At 35.3% G+C, this 25,627-nt stretch overlaps 1 protein-coding gene across 4 annotated transcripts; it reads left to right on the top strand.

The window, feature by feature from the left end:
• The first annotated feature begins 1,972 nt into the window (after positions 1–1,972).
• LOC120623295 (bromodomain-containing protein 3-like) lies at positions 1,973–25,231 on the top strand. Of its 4 annotated transcripts, none has more exons than XM_039889241.1 (21): positions 1,973–2,534; positions 5,667–5,741; positions 5,834–5,979; positions 7,356–7,412; positions 8,059–8,229; positions 8,796–8,990; positions 9,483–9,764; positions 10,985–11,083; positions 11,362–11,511; positions 12,028–12,204; positions 12,699–12,946; positions 13,032–13,363; positions 13,789–14,070; positions 15,076–15,234; positions 15,311–15,433; positions 15,727–15,843; positions 20,597–20,664; positions 20,740–21,780; positions 21,868–22,010; positions 22,744–22,939; positions 23,736–25,231. In XM_039889241.1, the coding sequence occupies exons 3-21, from the start codon at positions 5,935–5,937 to the stop codon at positions 23,799–23,801; spliced, it is 3,951 nt and encodes a 1,316-aa protein (XP_039745175.1). In that variant the 5' UTR covers positions 1,973–2,534; positions 5,667–5,741; positions 5,834–5,934; the 3' UTR covers positions 23,802–25,231. The 4 variants fall into 4 exon arrangements, with proteins under 4 accessions (XP_039745175.1, XP_039745178.1, XP_039745177.1 ...); XM_039889243.1 differs by having other exon boundaries at positions 1,975–2,534; positions 7,352–7,412; XM_039889242.1 differs by having other exon boundaries at positions 1,976–2,534; positions 22,756–22,939.
• The last annotated feature ends 396 nt before the right edge of the window (positions 25,232–25,627 follow it).

Here is a 25,627-nt window from a genome sequence, read left to right on the forward strand (position 1 = left end):
GTTGTTGCGCTAAATAACAGTTCAAAAATCGTCCACAATGGCGCTGGTGGATGCACAGGGTATAGTATGAATGTAGCAATCGTAGATGAATTGAAGTATGCCGAGTTAAAAAATTTAATGTCATTATCGACTAAAGTAGTTAATTATTGAGAATTTCAACAACTTACGTTGTACAAAATATTGTGGTAAATATAACCTTACTTCCTTGTATCTCCATACTTCCTTGTTTATTTTTCAAGCCTACTCTAACAATATTTATATTTGGCGCTTCTTTTAAGAGTTACCCTGATGCAAATGTGGCGCCATCCTAATTTAATACATTTTGACGACACTTTTTCATATACACAGATGACTCTCCTTACCTCTACCCTCCATATTTAATACTTAACGAAGCAGCTTTCAATCCTTCTTAGCTCTTAATAACTACGAAAAGCCTTAAATCAAGAAATCTTCTTTTGATTTATAGCTTTTCATAGTTATTAAGATTATTATTGTTAATTGAAACTAATTTTTCACCTAACAATTATAATTTTTTATTTTAAGCTATTTGAAAAGGCAAATTTCATTAACGTTTAATGTATGTAATGGTTTTCATAGAATGGAAATGCACTGCATGACAAAGTGCTTTACTTCTAAAACCAGACTGGAGCCTATCCTAATATTAAACAAACCGTGTTACTGAAATAATGTAAGACATCCATATGTTAATTGCGTCAGTACTCCACGGGTTCGTATAAGATATTAAGACCACTCCACCACTTATGTGATGTCCACTTATGTTTTTTACATTATCAAATTGAATACCTATTAAGATTTTAAAGGTGCGCTATTGCACTTCAAATTAAATCTAACGGCTTTTACGCTTAGTCTAACATCCCAAGAAATAAGACTAGATTTTTTTATAATTCAAATTCTATGAGTCTTTATTCAAATGGGCCTTTCGAATGGCCCTTCACAAGCCACTTTTGATACTTAGTACACGGGGCAAGGTGATATTGAAAACTAAATTCACCAACTTAAACTTAAGACTAGTAAAATTAAACGCACTATAACTTAAGTATATAAGAGGCGTTTTATGAAAAGGAGAAACTTCAATTGTGTTTGAGCTAGGAATTATCTTGAGGAGAAATAAGCTTAAAAACGGTACACCGTTTTAAATATGTCCTTTATTTTATACTTTTGTTTTAATATTCGAATTTTCGAAATAATCCTATGTAAAAAGCATACCTCTACATTTTACATAGTTACTCTTATATAGTTGGCATAGTTCTAAAATTAAAACTAAATCACACTCTTTTCCTATAAGATAACAATAAATCAAAAGGCCTACGTCCGTTTTCTATTATCAGTCTATCTGTAATCTGTAGAAAAGTCGCTCTGCAAAGTTTTTATTTGCTAAAAGTTGTATGGATATTTTGACAATAACAGCGTTGCTAAGTAATACATCTTTAAATTATGGTGTATTGAACATAAAATCTGTACTTTGGTAGGGATAGTTATGTTTTGTGCAAGACTTGGCACTGTGCAGTCAATATTTATGTATTTCGATAAGTTTTATTGTCGAGGGTATTTGTTTTAAAAATATAACCTAAAATAAACTATGTAAAACTAACTAACTACTAACTAAACAAAACGGTTGACAAGTTGTTTTAATTTTCTGCAGGCGAATCACGCAAGATGACAGTTAATACGAATCAATTGTACTCAAATATATAAAAACCAAAAATATTAAGTAGGTAGGTAGTGTGGGATACAAAGAAGAAAGATCAATCTCAGATTAAAATTGGTGGAATTGGGAAATCAAACTGAAGTTATTTCTAAAAGTCTGAAAGTTGTTTTAATTCTCAATAAGTTAAATGTTAAAGTATACCTACTTTCATGTATAGGCTGTTATAATTTTATTTTACATTTCATACGATTTTTTTACTAGTGATCACTAATCTACATATAAAGACAGCACTACGGTGGACGCGCGGCAACGAGCGACGCAGAACAATACACAAAAAAACCGCAGACTTGAGTTTTTGTTTCTGCCTGCAGCCTACCAGCGGGCGCCACTGGTGGCTGCTTGAAATGGCCCTATGGAAGCTGAATTAATTTTCGTAGTGCATTCTTTTGAATCCTATGATTACTATGAAACTTTATGTCATCGCCTGGCATAAATTCAAAATACTAATTTTTACACGTTTATCTATGCTTTTATTGTATTATTTTAATTTCCAGAATGAAATAAGTGTTAAATGAATTTTAGGTATGACTAAAGACGCTCGTTACTCGCTTCTTGCTCGGCGGCCATGTCTGAAGCTCGCTTGGACCTTTGAGAGTTCGTGTTGTGCTATTCTTTGTTGTAATAAAAAAGACAGTGGTTTTTGTTGCTGGTAGACAATGAATTAGTAATATACTTAATGACTATGAACTTTGTTAAATGTGGAGTGTTTGATGTAGTCGAGCAAATCGATAGAATTTGTTCTTGCAGAAGTTACTCCAACATCGTATTTTTAGTTCATCCGCCATATTGGCGTTAATATATCTTCGTAAGTCCTTTTTCGTAATTTCTTAGCTTGTAGCGAAATTTAAACATTATAATTTTGTTATTTTGCTAGTATTTTATATGGTCAATGTCATGTAATAATAGTAGAAGTTGCATGATGCGAGTATTGAATAATATTTCAACATTTTGCTTTGGTCCCTGTGCTAGTCGTTTTCACCCATTTTCTTACAGGGAGAATAGTTTCATTGCATTTGCAAGAAGAGTAGACTAGGATAAGCCTAATAATAAGCAGGAGGTAAAATTTCTTTAGTTTGCATAGAAATGCCCGCAATCAGAACCAAAAATCGATTAGAAAATTTTGAGAACGATTTCTACTATTTCTATGTATTAGTGTATACCTAAATCAATCTTTATATCTCTGTCTTGATTAGAATTTAGGAATTATATCATAATTTGCAGCAAGCATTGATAATCAACCCCCAAACCCTTCAATATTTAATCAAAGGTAAAGGAATATTCTAGATCTTGAAAACACATTCTCCATTCTCTTTTTGGCGTGCTTTAGGTACCTACCGTTATAAAAGACAAGACATAGGTATTCTTAATTTGTAAGAAGCGTTTGTTTTGACAGGTAAACATGGGTGGGTTAAAAGTTAGTGATCCTATTTGAATAAAATATTTGCAGGAAATAAAAATCTGCCATAATAATAAGGTGCACGACTAACATGATGTGAAAGTGCATGATGCTTTGTTTACTTTAAATAATAATTAAAAACCAACTGAACATATAACCTAAATCACCAAAAAATCCTCTTAAAAATATTGTTTACTAGTTTAAGAAAACAATTGTACATTATTTTAACTAGTCAAATCCACTTGGGGGTATAATAAAATAGCATAATATTCAACTAAATGGGATTTGTTAATTAAAGGGAATATAAATAGGATATGATCATCATTTAATATAGTAATCATTGTATAATAATTATTTGTATGGTTATATTTGTGGCACTTTTCTGTTATTGTAATACTTTGGCTTGTAAAGTTGCAAAAAAAAAAGATCTTCAAATAAATTTGTTCCTTTTTCACTTGGTTTTATTATTTTAAGTTAGTGTCCAATTTTTAGGAATCACACAAATCACAAATTCAAAAGCAACAAAATGTTAAGCAGTTTTTTATCATTTTTTAATAAATATATAAGTTTTTGCATCAATATTGACAATTTTTAAAGTATTCCAATGTTTCGCAACAGTTTAAGCCCTTAAAAATAGTGTTCAGGTGTCCTCAGAGTCTAGTTATACAAGAATAGACCACAAAATTATGGATGTGATACAGAATATGACTTACTCAATAGTATGATTGACCTATGCCTGCATGTCTTCACTCTACTTTGATGGAAACTCTTATTTAAACAGCGTAGCATTGACTAGTGTAAAACTTTTATAGTGTTGCAACAGTTTCAGCACAATATGGCTTCTTGAACCTGTTGGGCAACTTTAAATATAAACTTTGTTTAAATATTATTTATGAAAAGCATACTTGACATACCTAAATGAAACTTAAATAAGCATTTTATCAAGGCAGCTTTATTCAGATTACATATAATCAAAACTAAAAATTAATTAACTTAATTGATAAAATGTATAATGTGATGCAGTCTGTCATTAGGATATACTTGCTCAGTAGTAATTTTGCAAGTACATATAAAGCCAGATATATTTTTTTTTTAAACTCATGGATTTAGCTTGAATATTATATCATAATCTTGAATCTTGATTATAAAATGCAAATATAATATAATGCAAAATTCTCAATGCAAATGTTATGGTTTAGGAAAATGGGAATTGCCATTCCAGATTAATATTAATAGGTATTCTTAAGGTTGCTCACTGACTTGGTCTTCAGTGAAAAGAAACATATAAATGCTTTTTACACAGGCAAAGATATTTAAAATTAAAAGTGACAAGAAAAAATTCAAAACAACTAACAGTTCTTGTTTTTGTAGCCATAATAAAAGATCAAATGCCTTACTCATGTTTCAAACTGGAATCTTCAAAATTTTCAGCTGGAATCCCATTCATCTCATTAAAGTTGATGCAATCTTAGATGACAATGTGCTAATCTAGAATCAGTATCAAAGTTTATTCCCCTACTTCTAATGCATTTCTTCATCACACTAAACTGGAGTTGGTTTTTAAATTGAAAAATTGCCTCAATTGGAATTCAAACCCTTTGTGGTGTTACATACTAACATTAAAACTTAACCATTCTGTCTGGTGTAGGTAAAAATTAAACACATGACAACATACACATACGCAATTAATTTTCTTGCTGCCTTGCTTTTGCTGCAAAATAAATGTGTTGAAAAAACAAATCAGCTGAATTAATGAACTGACAATATTTTTTTTTATCTCAAAAGTACTGGTATAAGCATGTAAGACGTAAGTCCTTAAGTCCTTTGTTAGAAGGCCGGAGCGATTCAAATGATATACTTTAAAATGCCTACAATTAGCTATCCACAAAGTTAAGTTAAAATTCTATAAACTTTTTGGAATTATTCAAAGATAATTGGCATTATTTATTGTGAATATTAATTTATAAAAGTATACTATGTAAATTTAAATATTTAAAAGCATGGCAAATTTATCTGTGGACCAGTGGTGTGCATAGAGGGTATGCACGGGGTATGCAGATGATATAAAATGGAGAAAATTTCCAGTACGAGTTATAAAAAACATAAGCATTGGCTATGTAAGAGTTATTAAAAGCCTACCCTTTAGTATTTATAACTCGTACTGGAGATTCGCTTCATTTTATATCATCTGCACACCCTGTGCATACCCTCTATGCATGCGACTCCTGTGGACCAATTGTAAACAAACAAATGATAGGTTGTTGACCTAGGGAAGGCGAAAGTAGTAATATTTTAGTTTTCTCTTAAATTTAAGATAAATTAAAATAAATTGTTATTTTAGTCATCAATAAAATAAAATAAATAAAAATTGCGTGTTACCCCTATAATACTAAAATAAGCAAACCTAATCCCAAATGTTAAAGGTGTCGCATTTGTTTGTTTACATAGTCCAGAGACAAATTGGCTGCATTTATATATTTTGTTCAAATTAATTTTAATTGTACCTTCAATCGTTTATGTTAAATATTTTTTTATTTTTAGTTTGGACTGGACCAAGTGACCAAGCGAATTGTTCAGCTTCCTACAGACATCAACAATCCTGCATATATGTGCAAGGTAAATGAAATAAAAAATATATATTATACAAATTAGGTGAAAAACAAGTTGTAAAATTTTTGTTAAATCAACTTTTTGCTTGTAATCTCCAGGTCTAAAAATAATTAAATGAACAGAATGAAGTAAACATAGGTGCGTACGCACCACAATATATTATGATAGAATGGTTATATGTTATAAGAGGATATAGCTGATGCCTCTTAGCCAGAAAGTGGATGAGCCTCTTGTTACAATTGAGGTGAGTATCATGCGTGTTTCTCATTTCTTTTAGCAGGACCTTAAAACTCTTGCATTTTTTTTTACTGTATTTACTTTAAAGTTTGTATGTATTGGCTATGTATGATTTGATAACAACTACCTTTATATTTGTGAAGATATATTATGTCCCTTACGTTAATTGGTTTCCAAGGTTGACAATAAAATAATATTTATTAAACACATTATTAATCTAGAGGTTATTGTGATAAAATACACATGAAGAGGTCCTGGGAATGAATTATAGGTTGAAAAAAAAAATAGTAATTTAAGAATCACTCGGTTTGATGGTAAATGAAATCAATGTGAGGAAACCTGCAGTCTTGAGAGTTCTCCCTACTGTTCTCAGATGCATGTGAAGTCTACCTATCAGTGCTGGGTTTTTCTATCTAGAAATTCTCAGTACCAGTCTAAAATTACAAAATTGATTGATTGATTGTTTGTTTGTCTACCCGGTTCCTCGGAGACCACTTTAAGCCTTTAATTATAACTAAAATGTAATAGTTAAGTCTGTATAGTGCCTAAGCTCTGAATCTTACGATTCCATGAGAGACAATACCCAGCAGAGGGGCATAGTAGGCTAAGAAGGACTATGCATCATCATAGTCCTTCTTAGCCTAGAGCAAATTTGTTCTTTGCTTCTGCTAGCCTTGCCAAGAACAAATTTGCTCTACGTGAAGGTGTTTTCCAGGGGGTTAATCAATATTAAGAGTTGATAGCCATTCAATGTATTCTCGTGTCACATATTTACTTCAGGAATATATATTTTTTAATAATAATTACAATTCTAAACGTAACTTTTTTTCTTGAATTTACCCTCTTTTATAACGCCAATTTTATCTGCAGGTAACGCAGTAGAGATGATAGGAGAAAAGTACATTAGTTTTCGTTATAATTTTCGTTACTCCCCCATCGCGTCTCCGCTATTGTATTATTATTGCACGATCGACGCGGGGATTTCAGTTATGCCCGAGCTGGGCGGCGGTAAAAAGCGGAAATGTGAGCTGTCCTTGTACACTGGCGAAGGCGCGTAGCCGAGACAAGAAGAGATGTGAGTTGCGTGCGCTAAACTGTGCGTTCAACTCGACAACAACGCTCGCCGCACGCAGCTCAGTTTCACTCTAGCAAGTTGTCTACTTGCTAGAGTGAAACTGAGCTGCTACTCCGCTCTAGCTAGCACATGTCACCGCACCAATCTAGCCAGTACGCATATCCGCACAACTTCGGTGGGTATTCACTTGCTGAAAAACATCTCTTCTCGTCTCCGCTTCAGACATCTCTCTAGTGGAGTCCGGGCCTTTGACTAAATTACTTCAAATGTAACAGTTACTACAGTACTTTCTTGGTTTTGGTAGGTAGATTGCAGACTCCAGCACAATGCAGCAGGCAGTCGATCCTCTTGCTACAACAAGCACTGTAAGTCTCGCATCTTTTCATTACTTCTAGTGCTAATGTATGTTTCAGTGAAACCTTTTACCTATAAGCATTTATTATGGGCGCCATGATTTCTACACTAATAATAAAGCTGAAAGTATGATGAATATTTTTGCTTACAATAATCCACTTGCGGAAATTTAAAGGCTAATTTAACATCACGCTACTACCCTAAGACAGGTGGGGCGACGCAGCGGTGGGTCGGGATGTATTGTGTAGCATAGCAGAAGAACTACAACGCTTTTTTGCCGCCAAGCAGCATTAATATGTTCCAGCCTAAAAGGGTTGTTTGCATTTGTAATTGCATTGCACATTGCAAATTTTTAGTATGTATATACTATCACAGAATTAAGAACATACAGAAACCGTGTATACAACTAATATTGAAGCATTAAAAACCCCTCCACTTTAGTAGTGTATACGGTAAATTGGGGGGGAAATGGGAAAGTTTGTAAAGCAACATTGCGTGGGTGTGAAGTGTGACTTGCGTTTCACTGTTTTTTGGGCATAATAAGGGAACTCTGTTTGTTAATTCTGTCCATATTATAGCTACTTTCGCATTGGGTGTTAATTCCGATCCTTAATGTATTAGAAGTAAAAACTAGTTTAACATTTAATTTCTGAACAGCCGTCGGCGGAACCCGTGAACGGGACGCCCTCGGACGAGGCTCCGCGTCGACAAGGCCGAGTGACCAATCAGCTGCAGTTCCTCCAGAAGAACGTAATTAAGGCCGTGTGGAAGCATCGATTCGCATGGCCTTTTCACCAACCCGTGGATGCAAAGAAATTAAACCTTCCTGTAAGTACAGCATGAACTTTGCTAGTCCCAAACTACCCAGACTTTTTTACTAAATAAGTGCACAACTATCAGTGACGTGCACTTCATACATGCCCAAAAGCACTGCCTATCCTAAAATTGATGTATAACTCATATAGGAGGATAATTTTAGCCGTTTTATAAAATTTTCCTGCTGTAAGCATACCCTGGTAAAAAACCCAGTGCACGCCACTGACAACTATACATGGATTATTATTAAGGGCGGGGCTAACTAATAAAGTAATATTTACTGGTCGACATTTGGAGGAAGACAGAAGAAGATATTTTAGAACTTGATGCTTTAATAATAACAAAACTCTTTTTAACTCACCCCAAAGATAAAAAAGTCAGTTAACAAAAGTTATAAAGTATAGTTGGATATAAGGGCGGCCTTATTACTTATAATTACCTCTTCCAATCAACCACGGTCCAGGGTCAAAGGTACAGGGAACAAACGTTTGGAGGGGTAATAACTATATGAAATACAATAATTATGCACTATGTTTTATAAATTTCTTTAGTTACTCTTAATTTTTTTCATCTTTTAGGATTACCACAAAATCATTAAGAAGCCTATGGACTTGGGCACCATCAAGAAACGCTTAGAGTCAAACTACTATCATTCAGCTCAAGAATGTATTCAGGATTTCAATACAATGTTCACGAATTGTTACGTCTACAACAAACCTGGAGAGGATGTAGTCGTAATGGCGCAGACTTTAGAAAAACTGTTTCTAAATCGGGTAAGATGATATATTATTTATATTCAAATACAGATATGAGACAATGAATGTGTGAAAAGATTTGGTTGGTCCAAAATACTAATATAAATAAGATTCAAAACCCTTTCGGTTTCGTAAGTGAGAGAAAAATATTCCAGTTCAATTTCGCTTTTTTAATTGAAGAAAACAGTTTAAACTAACTCAATTTTCAGCTCGATTTCGATAAGAATAAAATTTGAATTGAGCTTTTCATTTACTATTGAATTTTAAGAACGGGTTCTGGTCACCTAAATTACAATGGAAAATTGAAATACTGTCAGGGTTTGGGCTTTTGAACTTGTTTTTTTTTTTTTTTTGCCTTGTTTGAACATTTTGCCTTATTTACTTAGTAACAACCCCTCATCTAAAGTCCCCTCTCCTTGAGAGAGGAAGCCTTTGCCCAGCTGTGGAATTTAATACGCTGGTAGTAGTAGTATAACATAGATATTCAAAATGCATTTGCTATTCCCACAGATAGCGCAAATGGACAAAGAGGAAAAAGAGCTTGAATCGCCATCGAACAGCAACAAAAGCGTGGTAAAGAAACGCACGGGTAGCTCGACTGGCGGCACTGTGGCGGGCTCTGCGCCGTCCGGGCCGGCGGCTAGCGCCCGGGCTACCCCCTCCACGCCCGCCAAGCCGGCCGCGCCCGCACCGCTGCCCGCGTTCGTGGGCTCCACCAACACCACCACAACGCCAACGTTGAGTGCGCCCGTTGCTACGCCGCCCGCCACACACACGGGCCTGCCGCAGCAGGTAAGTGTAAGCATAGTCCGGATTCGTAGTAATCCCTACTATCCTTACTAATATTATAAATGTTACAAGTGCGTTTGTTTGTCTGTCCTTCCTACCTTCACGCCCTAACTAAGCAAATAATCAACTTTTGGCATCTAGTTATTTGAAAGGACGGAGAGTAACATTACCTACTTCTTTTATAACAAGAAAATAAACTGTTCCCGCGGGATAAAAAAAACGTAATAAACGCGGACGATGAACGCCTATTAGGATAAAAAAAGTTATTCAACCTGTCACATGTAGCACATAAGTTCAATATTGCCGTACCAACAATAGTTCTGACCCGTTAGTCGTAGGACCAATGAGCTGTAACGCGTGGCTTATGCTATTAGCCTGAAATGACAATAAACATGTCAACAAATGAACAATCCCATCTAAACCTATGATTGGTTGGGTTGTTGTATCTGACTTTTGTAGGGAGTTTCAAATGCCAAATACCATGGTCTTATTTATTTACTTATTCAAAGAACACCAAATGACACGTTATACATTGCCATACAATAATAGTTTAAAGTATTAGTAACAGATATGTTTCAACTTATAGGTAGCTACAACACGCTTAATAACTATTCTATTATAGCAATTTTTTTTCATATAACTTACTAAATCCCATCTCGGAAAACAAGCGCCTATTATACGTATATGTGCGAAATACGACGAGTTATCTAAAAATATACCTGTCATCGATATATTCCATGAATCACCCACAACTTTTAGGATTTTTTTTTTTGTCAAGTTAGGTTTACATGACGCTTTGTCAATGCTATGTGCACTTGTAAACGTGTAATCTTCATGTTGTTAGTGCTCTTAATGAATAAATAAAAAAATAACACGAAAGGAATATGTAAAAAGGAAAAAAAGAAAAGAGAAACTAAATATTTAAAATTATACAAAAGGAGAAAAAACCAAACTAATTCTATATTGATTATTGTCTTGTGCTGCTCATCTCCAGTAGCTCTCTGCGACTTGTTTGATGTTATTTGTCCAGTGTTAGGGTTCTAATACCACCATTCCTGGGACCTGGGCCATTAGTCATGACTGGAAACATGTATTGCATACAAAATTATTACTCTTATGTCTCATGTGGCATAAACTACATGTTTTTGCGTAATGTTATTAAAGTCAGGATTTCAACGTGAGAAGTGTAGATAGAGAACATAGAGCTACTTTGTTGGTTTTAGGTAGCGACGCAACCTTCAAATTTCCATGTGAACCAAGCGGCCGCGCAACCGGTTCCAACAATACCGGCTGTCACGCTGTCACAGACCCAACCCGCAAAGGCAAGTATCTCCTTAAGTTAAGTCAAACGTTGAAATATTATTTTAAAAAAACTAGCTGTCGCCGGACGCTCTTTATAGTATTTGAAATATAGAAGTTAATATTAGAATTTATAACTTATAAATATGTACCAATAAAAAACGGTTGAAGAGAGTGTTATCATAAATAAGCGGCAGGCCGATTGCCGGAACGGCTTGCTCTTAAATTTTGTTGTCAAGGCGAGTCATACATTTTCGACATCAAGTAACAAGTTATTATGTGTTAATTATTAACCTCGTAGGTGAAAAAAGGTGTGAAAAGAAAAGCTGACACAACGACGCCTATGGGTAGCTCATTTGAAGGCGGCTATACAACCCCTACTATCGACCAACAGAGCGGACCTAAGCCGGCGAAAATTTCAACAAGAAGGGAAAGTGGAAGACAAAAGAAGGTATGGACTTTCGATTCAGTGAAATCAAATTGATTTAGTTAAACACTAAATCCTTGAAAATCAGGGATGCAATGGCAGCTGGACTTTTTTGTTATGACGTTTTTGTTGTAAGATTTCAAGCTCTTGACTGAGTCCAAAGGCTCTTATGTTGGGTTCGAGTCATATCATTGTTGGGTCAAGTCATTATTATGGGCATTATACTATAATGCCTATAATAATATACAATGTTGAATAAAAAATACTAGAAGCCTTGTAGTTCCTATCATTAATACTAACAACTTATGTTCTACAGCTTTTCAAAAATTCAGTATTAATGTATTTTATACAAAAAAATAATAAATCAGGTCATTTCTGTAAAGTGACATAACATAGATTTATTTAATCCAGTATAGCTACTTTAATAATCTGCGCTTTGTTAGAAACACAAACTGTTTCTACTAAACAGGTTTTAATACAAAAGAAAATAAGCCTTTTTAAAAAGTTTCTGTAAACTATAGCAACAAATGTTATGTACAGGTGAGTCGAGTGGTTGAGGATGGGTTTAAAATGGATGGTCTATCGCCGAGCGTGGGCGGTGCGGGCGCGTCCCACGCCTCGCTTACGCCGCAGATGGCAAAGGGCAAGGAGAAGCTCTCTGACGCGCTTAAAAGCTGCAATGAGATACTCAAGGAGCTATTTTCCAAAAAGCATTCGGTGAGTCGTTTATCTCTTATCTGAAATTATATCATCTAGTGCCACCAGATGTAAATAAAACTTCTTAGGAATATTTGTACGGTCTGTTCTCTAAGCAGTCGTCTACACACAGCCTGCGATTGCATCTGCATCGTGCAAAATTAAATTAAAATATATAATAAAAATATTGAAATTCTAAAATAAAAGGGGGAATGAAAATAAAAGGGCATAATCAAAAAAAGGGGCAAACATACAAACTTTTCCACTTTAGAATTCTAAAGTAGTGGCAAGCTATGATGACCAGACCACAAATGGCTGTGATAATATATATTAAAACACCTATAGAAAAAGAAAACAGATAATTAAGTCTAAACTTCCTTCAATCCAACTTAGCATGCAACTTTAGTGTAGTTAACATTCACAGATGACTAAATGTTTATATCTGGTGCCGCTAATTATGTCATTGATTTATTTCTTAAGTATCTAATCTATTTAGAAATAACGGTTTTTGACAGGGTTATGCATGGCCGTTTTATAAACCTGTGGACGCGGAATTGCTAGGTCTACATGATTATTTTGATATTATTAAGAAACCTATGGACCTTGGGACAGTCAAACAAAAGATGGATACTAGAGCTTACAAAACGGCTGCAGAATTCGCAGCGGATGTTCGTTTAATATTTACGAACTGCTACAAATATAATCCGCCCGATCACGACGTGGTTGCGATGGCTAGAAAACTTCAAGACGTTTTTGAAATGAGGTAAGACACAAATCTATTGTGACGATAAATATAATATTTGTTTAACATTTAACTGCATACTATTATATGTTATATGTGATTTAAGATATGCGAAGATTCCCGATGAACCAAGTCATGTAGGAGTGCCACATATAGATAAAGGAAGTTCTGCATCTAGTTCAGAATCGGGCTCGGAGTCAGACACAGAATCAGACGACTCAGAGGAAGAAAGGAACAGGGCAGTGAAATTATTAGAAAAGGAACTTCTTGCGTTACAAGAAAAGATGAGAAAACTTGTCGAAGAATCAAGTACCAAAAAAAAGGCGAAAAAGAAAGTTAAAGATAAACAGAAAAAACAAATCACAAACAGTGCAATCCCTAAAACAAATGCTGTCGCTACGTACAATGCTAAAGCTAACAATATTGGCGAAAACTTAGGTAAGTTGTACAGCCATTATCTTTATAACAATCGAGTGAGTCTTGTTAAATTATATTGCAGGCGCATTACGTAAGATCTAAAGGTACCTCCACCTTTGGATCTTACTATATTCTAGGGAATATAATTCCTGTTAATGTTACCGTACTTACTGTTATTATTATTTTAAGTTACAAGAGTTACTAACGTCTGAGAGATAGAGAGAAAGAGATAACTAATAATACGCCCAAAGATGAAGAGTACAGATGCGTTAATGTTAATTTTATTATTACTACTGTAGATAATACAGTATTACCTACAGTAGTCGACATCAGTTAACTTTTGAGAACTAAATAATACTTTTTCTTTCAAAAAAATGGCTATGGATATTTTACGCCTTGGTTAGTATTTGGCAGTGAAGTTTAGTGTAGCGAAGTGTTTTCGACAGCGACGAGCGGAGTCCGCGGTAAGACTGGCAGCAAGCGCGGCGCTGGTGGCGGTGGGGGTGGGGTGGCGGCGGCGGCAACGGGTGGTGCGGGCGCGGTCAAGGCGGCGGCTCGCGGCGCGCCTGCCAAGAAGAAGAGCTCCACGCCCACGGCTGCGCCACAGCATCACACCCACCACGCGCCACCGCACCACGCGCACCAGGACTCCGAGGATGAGGACCTCGCCAAGCCCATGTCCTATGACGAGAAGCGGCAGCTCTCGCTCGACATCAACAAACTACCCGGTCAGTCATTATATATAAAAATTAGGTTATCCCAATATAATATCTGTTCATACTTAGGTTTGTGGTTAAAACTTTCAACTGGAAATTCCAAATTCAAAAAGTTTGTTTTTCTTTGTTGTGTTCGCAACAATGGGGTGCGAGTATATGAAGCTTTATTTTCGCATATGAGTTATGTTGTGGTATCAAATTTAGGGTTGCCTTATTTAATCAAATTAAATATAAAGGGCGCGATACGATTACTGATGATACTGATCAATGAAACATGAAGTTATTATTTGACTCAGAAAATATACCCGAAATACAGATGTAACATTTAAGTTAACCATTTTTGAATACATTATGGCTACAATAGAATTTTCAGTACTAAGAATTCTATTGTACTTAGCAGCACGAGTCAACATAATTAGATGCTCCAAGGTTATCGTCATTCGTATCTTACTCCACTGAAAATTATTTATGGTATAGACATACCATATCAAGAGCGTTAACTGCCTTGTGTGCGACTCTCGTGTCTCTTTAAGTTCCTGCACGGCTAGCATGGGCAGGAGACAATTATCCCCAGGAAAGGATAAAAATGTATCTCCTCCCACAGCTTTACCAACTCCCAGCAGCTGGCGCACAAGTGGAAATAATATCCAAATAATATATGTGTAATAATAAACTGGAGTAAACTTCTCCTATGCTCTCGTGCTTTAGCAGGTGGACACGTTAATTATAACCCTGGTCAGGGGATATAATCGGGGACATAATTTTTGTCTCCTGACTGTGCTAGCCCTGCTGCAGACAGAAAAGAAAACCTGGTCAAAAGTCTGTGTTTAAAAAGACTCATTACTGTTGTTACTTTTAAATGAATGAATACACTTTTATTGTACACCACATAAACATATAGTAAAATTATAAATAAAAAATTTAACAAAAAGTATACAATTGTAATTTTAAACCCTGTTGTTTACTTTTGTCTCACTATCCACTTATTAATATAAATCTTTTAATTTTAATATTCAGGCGACAAACTCGGAAAAGTAGTTCACATAATTCAGAGTAGAGAGCCTTCACTAAGGGACTCCAATCCGGATGAAATCGAGATTGATTTCGAAACATTAAAACCATCTACGCTTAGAGAGTTAGAAAGCTATGTAGCATCCTGTCTTCGGAAGAAAACGCGTAAGTAGTCACTTATTATTGATACGAGATATGATTGTATATTTAAACTATTTAATACATGACTGTTTTATTTTAGATCGAAAGGTGTCTGGTAAATCTAAAGATGAACAAATGGCTGAAAAGAAACAAGAATTAGAAAAACGGTTACAAGATGTATCAGGGCAATTAGGAACGCATAAGAAACAACAACCTAAAAAAGGTGTGTATATGAATTTTTCATATTCCATATGTTTCTGTAGAAAGAGAGAAGTTAGGTATCCTATTTGGACTGAATAACTGTTTTAAGACTGAGTAACTGTTTAGAGGGAAGTTGGAAGTTAAGAGGCAGAACTTTAATAATATATTGAGCGAGAGACATATAATAAAATTGGCAGACTTCCATAAAAAGGGTAATAAATTATATATAGGAATGTTACTTAGTCTTTACCAGTCAGTCATTGCATTATTCCGTAACGTACCATTTACAATATGAAGTGGGATTGTTTGTTGCAGAAGGCTGCAAGGACGGCCTCGGCGGCGGCATGTCGTCGTCGTCCAGCTCGTCCGACTCGTCCAACTCATCGTCCAGTACTGACACCAGCTCGTCCGACAGCAGCGACAGCGAAGCAGGTTAGACACACTACTCTCGCCCTGCCCCCGACCCCCGGCCCCTGCCGTGTACATTGCGACTTAGTAATAGACTAATGATACTTGCATTTAATTAAGGCGAACCTTCACGTTACGGGAACGTTCTCGACGCTTGAGATCTATGATTAGTTTTAGGTTAAAGCCGATTGATTGTTCATATCTGAGAATAAAGTCTTAGAGATCTCGCGCACTCGTAGTAAAGTCGAAAACCAATGGGCGTAAGATTATCTTAGCCTTTAGCCCAGTTTGGCGACTCACCACTAAAACGATATCTTTGGTGACACCTGGTCGCCTTAAAACTCTGGTCTCATTTGTAGTGGCAACTATGTCGATACGGATAGAGCTCGAATCGGTTGGTTGTTTCTTACACAAAAAAAAACACATCTATGCCTATGCGAGCAGTCAACTGACTAAGTAAGCGATAGAAAGAATAGTATAGATCTAATGCGGCCAGTAATCTTCGGCTTGGACTACTAGTGCGTGCAATCTCTCCGGGTACGCAGACCGGGCGACAAAGAACGAGTTCATCTTCGTGTCCTTTTCCCACAGATAGTTAAATATAAGAATCATCCGATTCGAATAGAATTGTAAAAAAAAACAAGATAGTATTTGTTTTAATCTTTCTTGTGTTTCTATTTTCCGTACTATTTACAACTATTTGAGTTAGACGAGGATAATATTTAATTATTATCGTACGGAAAGTACTCCAGAAATGCTCTCGCAGTTTGGCGCATGATCTGTGCTTACTCTTAAAGGTTTTACCCTTTGCCAGTATTTTTTTTAAAGTGTGACTGATCGCGGTACTCCTTTTTTTAAATATGCGTGGGATGGCGATAATACAGTTTGTTTAGAATATTTGATTGATTCTAGTCTGAGTGTGTCGACTACTGAATGAATGGTGGGAATTCATATTTGGAATTCTAGATAATAGATTGCTTAATACATATTTCTTAGAAACGAAAAAATACTAGCTCGAGCTACATCACTTCAACAATTTACATCCAAGATATGGATTATCGTTTACATATATTTTTTATTTATTTATTGACATTTCATCTTTTAAGGGAAATAATTTATTAGCAATATCTTCGTGCGCTGATTGTAATTTTTATTCCTAGCGTCTGAGGGTAAGTTTGATTAATATGTGAATGTTTCGCAAAGTGAAAGACAGAATGGTTGAGTTGAATGCTGTTTTGTGTCGAATTGATTTTAATCATATAATGTTTTGTACTTTTTTATTAGTTTAAATCCTCGATTATGATTATAACAAAGTCTAGGCAGAAGCACCTCGCAATGATTTTTTTTAATATGAATGTTAGTACTTACCTATCCTAAACTGTGTAGGATTTTAGTTGTGTGCATGTTTGCGTGCGTGTGTTGCAGAAGTAGTTCTGTATGATTTATATTACTGTGATATTGGAAAGAGGGATACCCTTCATATTCGATCGGACAGTTGTCGAGATCAAAAATTAACGAACGTAAGAAATGTTGGTAAAGGCACAAAACAGTTAACCGTTAGTATGGAGGGAAAGCCAGCTTTTGGTGTTCGCTGACATTCGTAACTGGTGCCGGTAAGAAATAATTTTATTTGGTTTACTTTTATGAACCAATAGGAAATACCTTTTCACATTAATATTTTTAACTATATCATGTCCTCGAGTGCGACGTTATATCATTTGCATCCTTAAAATTGAAGTGTCTATGTAGGAATCTTATCGGAAACTTCAGATCTTACGGTTACTAATCGCTTTGCGTGTAGAAGCCGCGAACGGCCGCGCGGATCGGAGGAGCCAGCAGCTGCGACGCTCACGTAATGCAAACAATTGTGTAAGGACGGATACCAAGTTAGCAAGCAAAATTATACACCCTTCTTACACTCATACCCTTTGTTCTCTTTACGATGAGGATGTATTTTAGTGACATGTTGTAGTTAAAAATTTAATTCATTGAAAAGGTATGGTTTATTGGTTGAACGCTTGTTACTCGATGCTTGCTCCCAAAATTCAACGACTCGTTAACGAAATAGATATCACGATAAAAAATCACCTAAAGCTGGCCTCCTTCCTTCCACAAATTGTTTGCAAACATGTATATCTACCATATTATTATAATAAAAAATTGTTCACGGTACAGATGAATATAATATTGTTATCGAAGTTTAGCCCGACTAATGTAGCCTTCCATAGTTGTTTGTTATATTATATCAGGCAGCTCATGTTTTTGATGTATTTTAGCGTTAATCCACCACGAAATTGTAATTTGTGTCATGTCGTAACAAGGAAGAAGGGAGACGAATATTATGGTGCAATAACTGTTGTGTGGCACGACGGGTGCTTGGCAGAACACATGCTTTTAATGTAAACAATATTTTTTTTTGTTTGTTTGCAAAAATTCAGTAACATTTACGTCTGTTATCGACGCAGACTAGGTGGAATACCAATTTTATATAATATCAGCGGAGTACAGTAAAAAAGTAATGAATTTAGCATGCAAGCAAAATATGTGGGCCTCTTTAAGTTTTAGGTCAAGATTCTTTTAAGATTTTACGATATGAGAAATCATAACTGTGACTGGAATATAGGTTATTAAACTATTATTATATACATTAATATTACTTTAATTAGCTTAATTGATACAGAATATTTTAGGGACATAGGTCTAAAGATGCAAATATATAATATATGTACTATAGAGTATAAATATCTCAATTTATTCTATTTATTTTTCATTTCATACAGATTTTTTTGATTATAAATTTATTTTTTCACAATAACTAAATTGTGAATTATAGCATAATATACATAATCAAATCAACATTCAAATGGGGAGATGTATTCTGAAAAGCATTATGTACTAGGCCTAATAATTTTATTAAAGTTCAGTAGAACGAGTCGTGTAGAAAACAAATGACACAAATGAGAAATTATGACATCACAAATTGTGATTTTTGTTTGGGTTGTCTTGATATTTTTAGCTAAATATCTATGATTGTTTTATTTCATTTTTAGAAGATTTTTATAGTATTTATTTTATTTTGTATTATATTATTTGAAATATCTTATTCATTCTAAGAAGAATCAAAATTGGGCTAACAGTATTTTAATAATGTAAGTTTTTAAAAATTTAAAGAAAAATCGACAATTGTACATTCCTGACGATATCTAAGAAAGTATAGGAATTATCTTAGTGATAAATTAATGAAGCAATAGAATTTTTCATACAAGTACAATATTTAATTTTTTGTTTAGTTAGGCATTTAGTCAACGCATCTTACAGAATTAGGCAAAGGCACGCGATTACTTGTATTTCTACATCTCATTGTATACTCTTTTAGATTATTACAAAAAAAAAACAATGTTCTCCTGTTTGTTTTTGTTTGTATATTTCAAAATCTATTTTTTGTTATAATTATGTATTTCATTTAAACCTATTTGGTTGCCTTTGTCTTACGTTCTGTATCATGTTTGAAAGCGAGCGCGCTTATTAAGGGCCGAGAATGAAAGAACAAATTAGCCGATCTTATACTCTTGTTAGCGTTTTGCAAAACAATATGGAGATGATTATTGTCAAATGTAAAAAAGAAATGATATTACTTTGCTGAATTGTATAGATGTTCAATAAGTTTTAAAGTTTTAGTAAATATTTGGTACAATGAAGTAATCCTATGCAACATAAGGAAGTGCATTCTAGTGAGCCGCAACCTGCCTTGCGATATTAACGCGGTTGGTAATTAATACACATTTTTATAATAAGTGTGGCGCGATCAAGACGACACTTCATGAATTTGTATAAATTGGCAAAGGCACCTTGCCGTGCGATATTAACGTGGCCGGTAAATACAAAATTTAAAAATTAGTGTCGCGCGATAAGCACCGTGCTTCATAATTTGTATGAATTTACGTTGCTACAGTCACTCCAACGTCGCAGGTTGTATCGCATTGCACATGTTGGCTAATTTGATTTTGCACCCTTATGTTGATGTAGATTTGATGAATGTAAACAAAAACACCATGTGTAAATTTTATATAAGATTTATTTAATCGACCCTCATGACTTAAAATTGACTAGATAGTAAGATTGAGTGGTAATAAACAAACTTTGTATATAATTCAACATATTACAAAAATTTAAGTAAAACTTTTAAGTAATATTATGAATTTTATTTTATTTTTCTTCCCCGTGAGGTCTGAAGTTTCTATTACGTCAAATGTGGAAAAGGTATTTTTAAGGTTGGTCTTGGTTTTAACATATTACAAATTGCCTTCTTTTCAATACCGCATACTGCATATTGTGTTTTCGATATCTACTCTTAAATATTTCAATTACGTTATACAGAAGAAGTTAAAGTGAAGAAAGCTCTCAGGTAAAAATCTAAAAAAAACTTGTTTTTTATATCAATGAATTCAGTAATGAATTTAAGTGCTGGCCCAACGTTAATGTGCGCCGTAGAAAACGAAATTATGAGTCGCGCTTCGCTTTTCGTACTCAATTTAATAACAAACAAATAGTTTATTTGTTAGTTTTTCTTTTACGAAAGAGTAGATATCTATAACGTAAAACTGTAAGTCAACAAAGTGGTGATGTATGTGTCTGAAGAATTTACCTTTACAAGCTAAAATGTGGCGTTCAAGAGAAAATTTACATAGGTAGGTCGTATATGTATATAATCATTATAAAAATTAATATTATCATGTAAGAACTACAAAGAAAAAGTTTTATAATTTCTTTATTTCAGGCACCGGCTCGGGAAAGCCTTCCAAGAAAAAGGTCAAAAAGCAGGCTAATCAGCTTCCATCACAAACTGTAAATATTGTTCATTAATTAATATTTTAAATAATAAAGTTGTCCCGTTACTAATTCATATTGATTGTTCTTTAGAAAACTGTACCGCCTGTCATAGTAAGTGCACCACCCGCGCCCGCTCCCCCGGTTGCGCCCGTTGAGCCGCCACCGCCCGCAGACGTTAAGCCAGCAGAAGTTCCAGAACCGGCGCCGTCGCCCCCACCCACAGTCAAAAGTCAACCCGCCCCGCCTGCCCCGACAGTCACTCCCGCTCCCGCGCCCGTGATCCCACCCATCGTCAACGTTCCTGATTCTTCAAACGTATCCGTTCTAAGGGAAGTGGAAAGCCCGAAACCTCCTGTAAAAACGGAACCACGGAACGGACTCGACAAAGTGGATGCTTCACAGTACATTGATCCCATCGAGCGGTCACTGGCCAGTCTCGAGCGGAGTCTTCAAGCCGACGTACCTATGGACGTAAGTGTTGGCGTGTCTGAGTCGTCGATGCGCCTCGATGAGTTCGCGCTGCCTAAACCGGCAATTGTACCTGATGTGGCTCACCATACCTTGATGGCTCAGCTGGGCGGGCTAACTGATATGACGCATGTTTCGGAGCAGATTAAGAACGAAATGTACGTCCCGCCCCACAACGGTTTCGTGGAAAAAAACATGCAACACGAACGCGAGATGCTAAGGCCAGACATTAATACTAACGTGCCCAGTATGACGACGAGTGCACCAGCGACCTCTATCTTCGATCCTGTGTACTCAGCGCCATTGGCTCATTCGGTGGTCGCGCAGTCCCACCAGAACATGAACGTGGCCAATGTGATGCCACCGGTGATGAAGAAAGAGGAAGTTAAACCGCTGTTGACGCCGAAGCCTATCGAAGACCTCATGGGGCCGAACGTGGTGACGAACAATATGACTGATAGAGTCAAATACGAAATGGAGAAAAAGGCGGCGGACGATAACAAAAATTCTAATTTTGCTCAAGCCTTTAAACTGAAACAGGAACAGAATTTGAAGAATGCTAGTTCTTGGTCGTCGTTGGCCCAAGCTGGTAGTCCACAAAGTATACCCAATTTGGGAACCAACAATCAAATTAAGCAGAAACCTGTCATGGACACCTTTCAAGTAAGGATTCGTTTAGTAGAATATGAGACAGAAACTTTATTACTGCATTATTGTTAATTATTCTATATTGTTTCTCTCGCTCAACAGGCATTTAAGAAACAGGCTCGTGAAAAGATAGACAGGCAACGAGCGCTTATAGAGCAGCAGGAGCTGCGAAAGAAGGAACAAGCGGAAAGAGAGAGACAACGACAAGAAACAGAAAGGCGGCACCCTGAAGAGGAAAAAATGAGGTAAGGAATAAACTTAAACTATGTTTATGTAAACGATTTGACTTTTTACCAAATGTTTCATTATTCAGTTAAATTTTGGCAAAATCGGAGTGACAGTATCTTAATTTGTACATTATTCACAACTAATTGCAGACGTGAATAACTAAAATCATATACCTTTTAGTATTTATTAGTTCTATTCACACTACTCTCATTAAAATAACTTCTTGGTCCCAGGTGAAGATTTAAAGAAAATGAAATGGAAATACTCAATTTACAACATCAAATCCACTCAGTATGTACGTCAGTGTTGAGAGCCGAGTTGTATGTTGCCTGTTATCTACGTCTAATCTCTTTTATTCGTAATTATCATCATCTCAACTGTCTTGGGATGTCTACTGAACTTCTGTCTATCTGCTAAACTTGACGTCTTTTAGGGATCCTCCCACACTCCCCACAACTCCAAGGTGGAGTCTTCTGAGCTATGTACCCCACATACTGCAACATCATTACCGGAAAACAACACAGTGTGATGACACATGGCCACAAAACAATAATAACAATAGGTCCCATAAAAAAGCCTAGTCATTCCTTTGTTACTTTTTTACACTATATATTTTAGTGAGTTTGCATGGAACTTAGAATCTTGTGTCTCCCTGTCACAACTCTACCACAGAACAGTGAGACTTACTTTGCTGTCAAGTGATGAAGCGAAAGCCCATTTCATTCAATTTCATGTTAAATCATGAAGTAGCGCACTGTGCAGGGTGGGCGTGAGCGCGCGCAAGCCCGAGAGCGCCGAGGTGTCGTCGCCGTCAGTGTCGCCAGTAGCGCGTGGCTCGCCACCCGCCGCGCCTGCCGCACCCCCGCCGGCCGCGCCCGACAAGCCGCCCGCATCCGAGCGAGAGCGCCTGCGCCAACGTGAACAGGAGCGGCGGCGGCGAGAAGCGGTAATTATAGCGCTTAACTTTCTGTTAACCAATAGGATAAATGTATTTATACTAAGCGACCCCATATCGGTGGAAAACTTAGTTGGATCAGATAATAAGCATGATGTCCTTGTCCCATATGTCCTAGGATTTTTTTATTGATTTTGTTATTGATAACAAAAAACTTCGCAACTGATGATCTGATTAAAACCACAAAATACTTGATACAAATAAGTTTAATTGTAAAACAATGAATCATATATCTTTTAATCTAGTAGATAAATACACATTTTTAGCAATTCTGTGTTACTGTCATCATGCCTATTGGTTTTGGTTCTACCGAATGAAAATTAAAATCAATTTAATCCGAAGAATAAATGAAACAAAAGATTTAAGGCGACCTAAAGTCTGAGGGATTTATTAAATATGTGTAGTATAGTAGTAGTATACATTATTTTTCGTTTATATTCTCATACCCACACAGACTACAGATTTCTTAAATGCTAATTATTTTGAAAGGGTATAAATACGGCAGTTTATTTTCTAAAACGCCTTTCCTATGGAACTAAAGTTTGAATTAATTTGGGCTTCCTGTCAGATGATCAGCTGTGTATTCAAAAAAGCCCATGGTAACACAATACAGATTTTAATGGTTAGAATCATTAAACATAAGATTATGTATCTTGTTACCACTAGTTAGTCAAAAATTTAAATTGGGCGAAGATATAAACTTCTCTTCTGCAGCACAGATCCGGGAATGAGCTGGTCATTATACTACGCTTAACTGAATATAAACAAGTTCTCTGTTCCATTTCAGATGGCTGGCATGATAGACATGAACATGCAAAGTGATATGATGGCAGCATTCGAAGAGTCGCTGTAATGTGTCACGCGGACATTATATTTAGTTGTACATACGAGTATATAAAGTAAATTTAATGTCAATGCAATCTATACATATAGTGATAGTGTGACACTGGAGTGACTTGTGATTGTTTGTGTGTGAACTGATGACTAACATGTGGTTAAGTGCTGTGAATAGATATACTTATTATAAATTAAACTGTTGTATCATCAATCTTGACTTCGTGAATGCGTGCTATAGGCCTTTACAAGGGGGTTGCATTTTGACATAAACTGTATTATAATAAGTTTGTATGCAAGTTCTTGATGTAAACTCTCTTTACATTCGTAAGCCTATGATATATTTATATTTTTGTTCTAGGAGCGTCTACCTTCCAAACTTGTTTTATATAGTATGTACTAATAAATAGAATGGTAGTATTTTAAATGCAAAAATCAAAAAATATTTTATTTTATTGATAAATAGACAATCAATTTTAAACCATGGAAATCTGTTATTCTTCAAGTGCTGTGGCATTGTACGCCAGCGTATGGTACGTACGAGTCGCCGGCGTACAGTGTGCCAGCGTGCGTTATGTATTTAATAGTAAATGGAATTTCTGTTACGTGTTCGATTTTCGATAAATATTGCTTAATGTTAGTAGATTTTTTATCAGTCTGTCAACAGCAAAACAGATCAAATGTCATACATTTGATTTGAAATATATTTATTTTACATTGGAATATGTCTTTTTATGTTTTGTAGTTAGATAACTCCAGTGGAAAATGTATTAAAGTATTATCGGAATTCAACATACTCATAAGTTTATGGTCTCATGCCATAAGTAATAATATGGTACCATCCCATTAACAAAAATTGTATTATATTAAGCAAATTATAATTTCAGCCATTCTGCAGACTAATAAAATAAAAATGTAGATATAAAGTAAATATATTGACATTCCATAATTGTACTGTGTTGTTTAAATTAATGTATAATTTTTTAAAACGACATGTATAAAATCTTGGATCCATACATATTCTATCACAACTAATGGATAAATCTTATGTCTACTACATTTATAAATTGGAGAAATCATTTTCTAAAATTTAATTCAAATCTATTTGTTATAAATAAAGAAACTACTGCTGGGCACATCAAGGAGCCTTTTTATCCTTATATCTTGTGTAAGTATTAGATAACTTAACCCACAAACTATATTAGAACTGCTTAAAATATATTTTGCAGCACAAAAATAAATAAACAACATTATTTCAATAATTCTGAACAACAGAAAGCCCATTACACATCATTAACGCCTCTTATATCGATATGTTCGGAAAAGTATTTTTATGCCAATATTTCACATTAGTTGTACACAGTAGTACACACAAGTTTAGTAGTGAATTGCTGAGCCATTTAAACCATGATTAGCACACAATACAGACTTGAGTCAAAGTAAAATGGATCTATTGTGTTTGTTTTCCTATTTTTTTATTTTCCGTCAACGTTACGATAGGAATACGCTGTCTTCAGAAGTGTAAACGAGTTTGAAAATTCAAAAATTAAAAATTCATTTATTTCAAGTAGGCCTACTTTATAAGCACTTTTGAAACGTCAAGTATGTATGTTTGTAGTGACTACCACCGGTACGGAAAGCAGATTCTATCGAGAAGCTTGCTCTTTTCCAACATCAACATTTACAATCATTTTTCTATCTTTCGAGAGATGAGAGCGAGGCTGGCTGCTTCCAATCTACCTTGTCATTAAGGAATTCATCAAATGTATAGTAACCTCGCTGTGACCTCGCCTCGTTAGATGTGTTTTTACACATTTTTTAAATGTATGTATTGGTAGGTCAAAA

This window comes from Pararge aegeria, chromosome 4 (assembly GCF_905163445.1).
Source record: "Pararge aegeria chromosome 4, ilParAegt1.1, whole genome shotgun sequence".
In the NCBI taxonomy this organism is placed as follows: domain Eukaryota; kingdom Metazoa; phylum Arthropoda; class Insecta; order Lepidoptera; family Nymphalidae; genus Pararge; species Pararge aegeria.

Bases quoted from the DNA above. Each gene is read 5' to 3' on its own strand.
- LOC120623295 (XM_039889241.1), top strand. From the start codon at position 5,935: ATGCCTCTTAGCCAGAAAGTGGATGAGCCTCTTGTTACAATTGAG. The intron at 14,071-15,075 runs GTCAGTCATTAT...TTTAATATTCAG, and splicing joins CGACATCAACAAACTACCCG to GCGACAAACTCGGAAAAGTA. The intron at 15,235-15,310 runs GTAAGTAGTCAC...GTTTTATTTTAG, and splicing joins CTGTCTTCGGAAGAAAACGC to ATCGAAAGGTGTCTGGTAAA.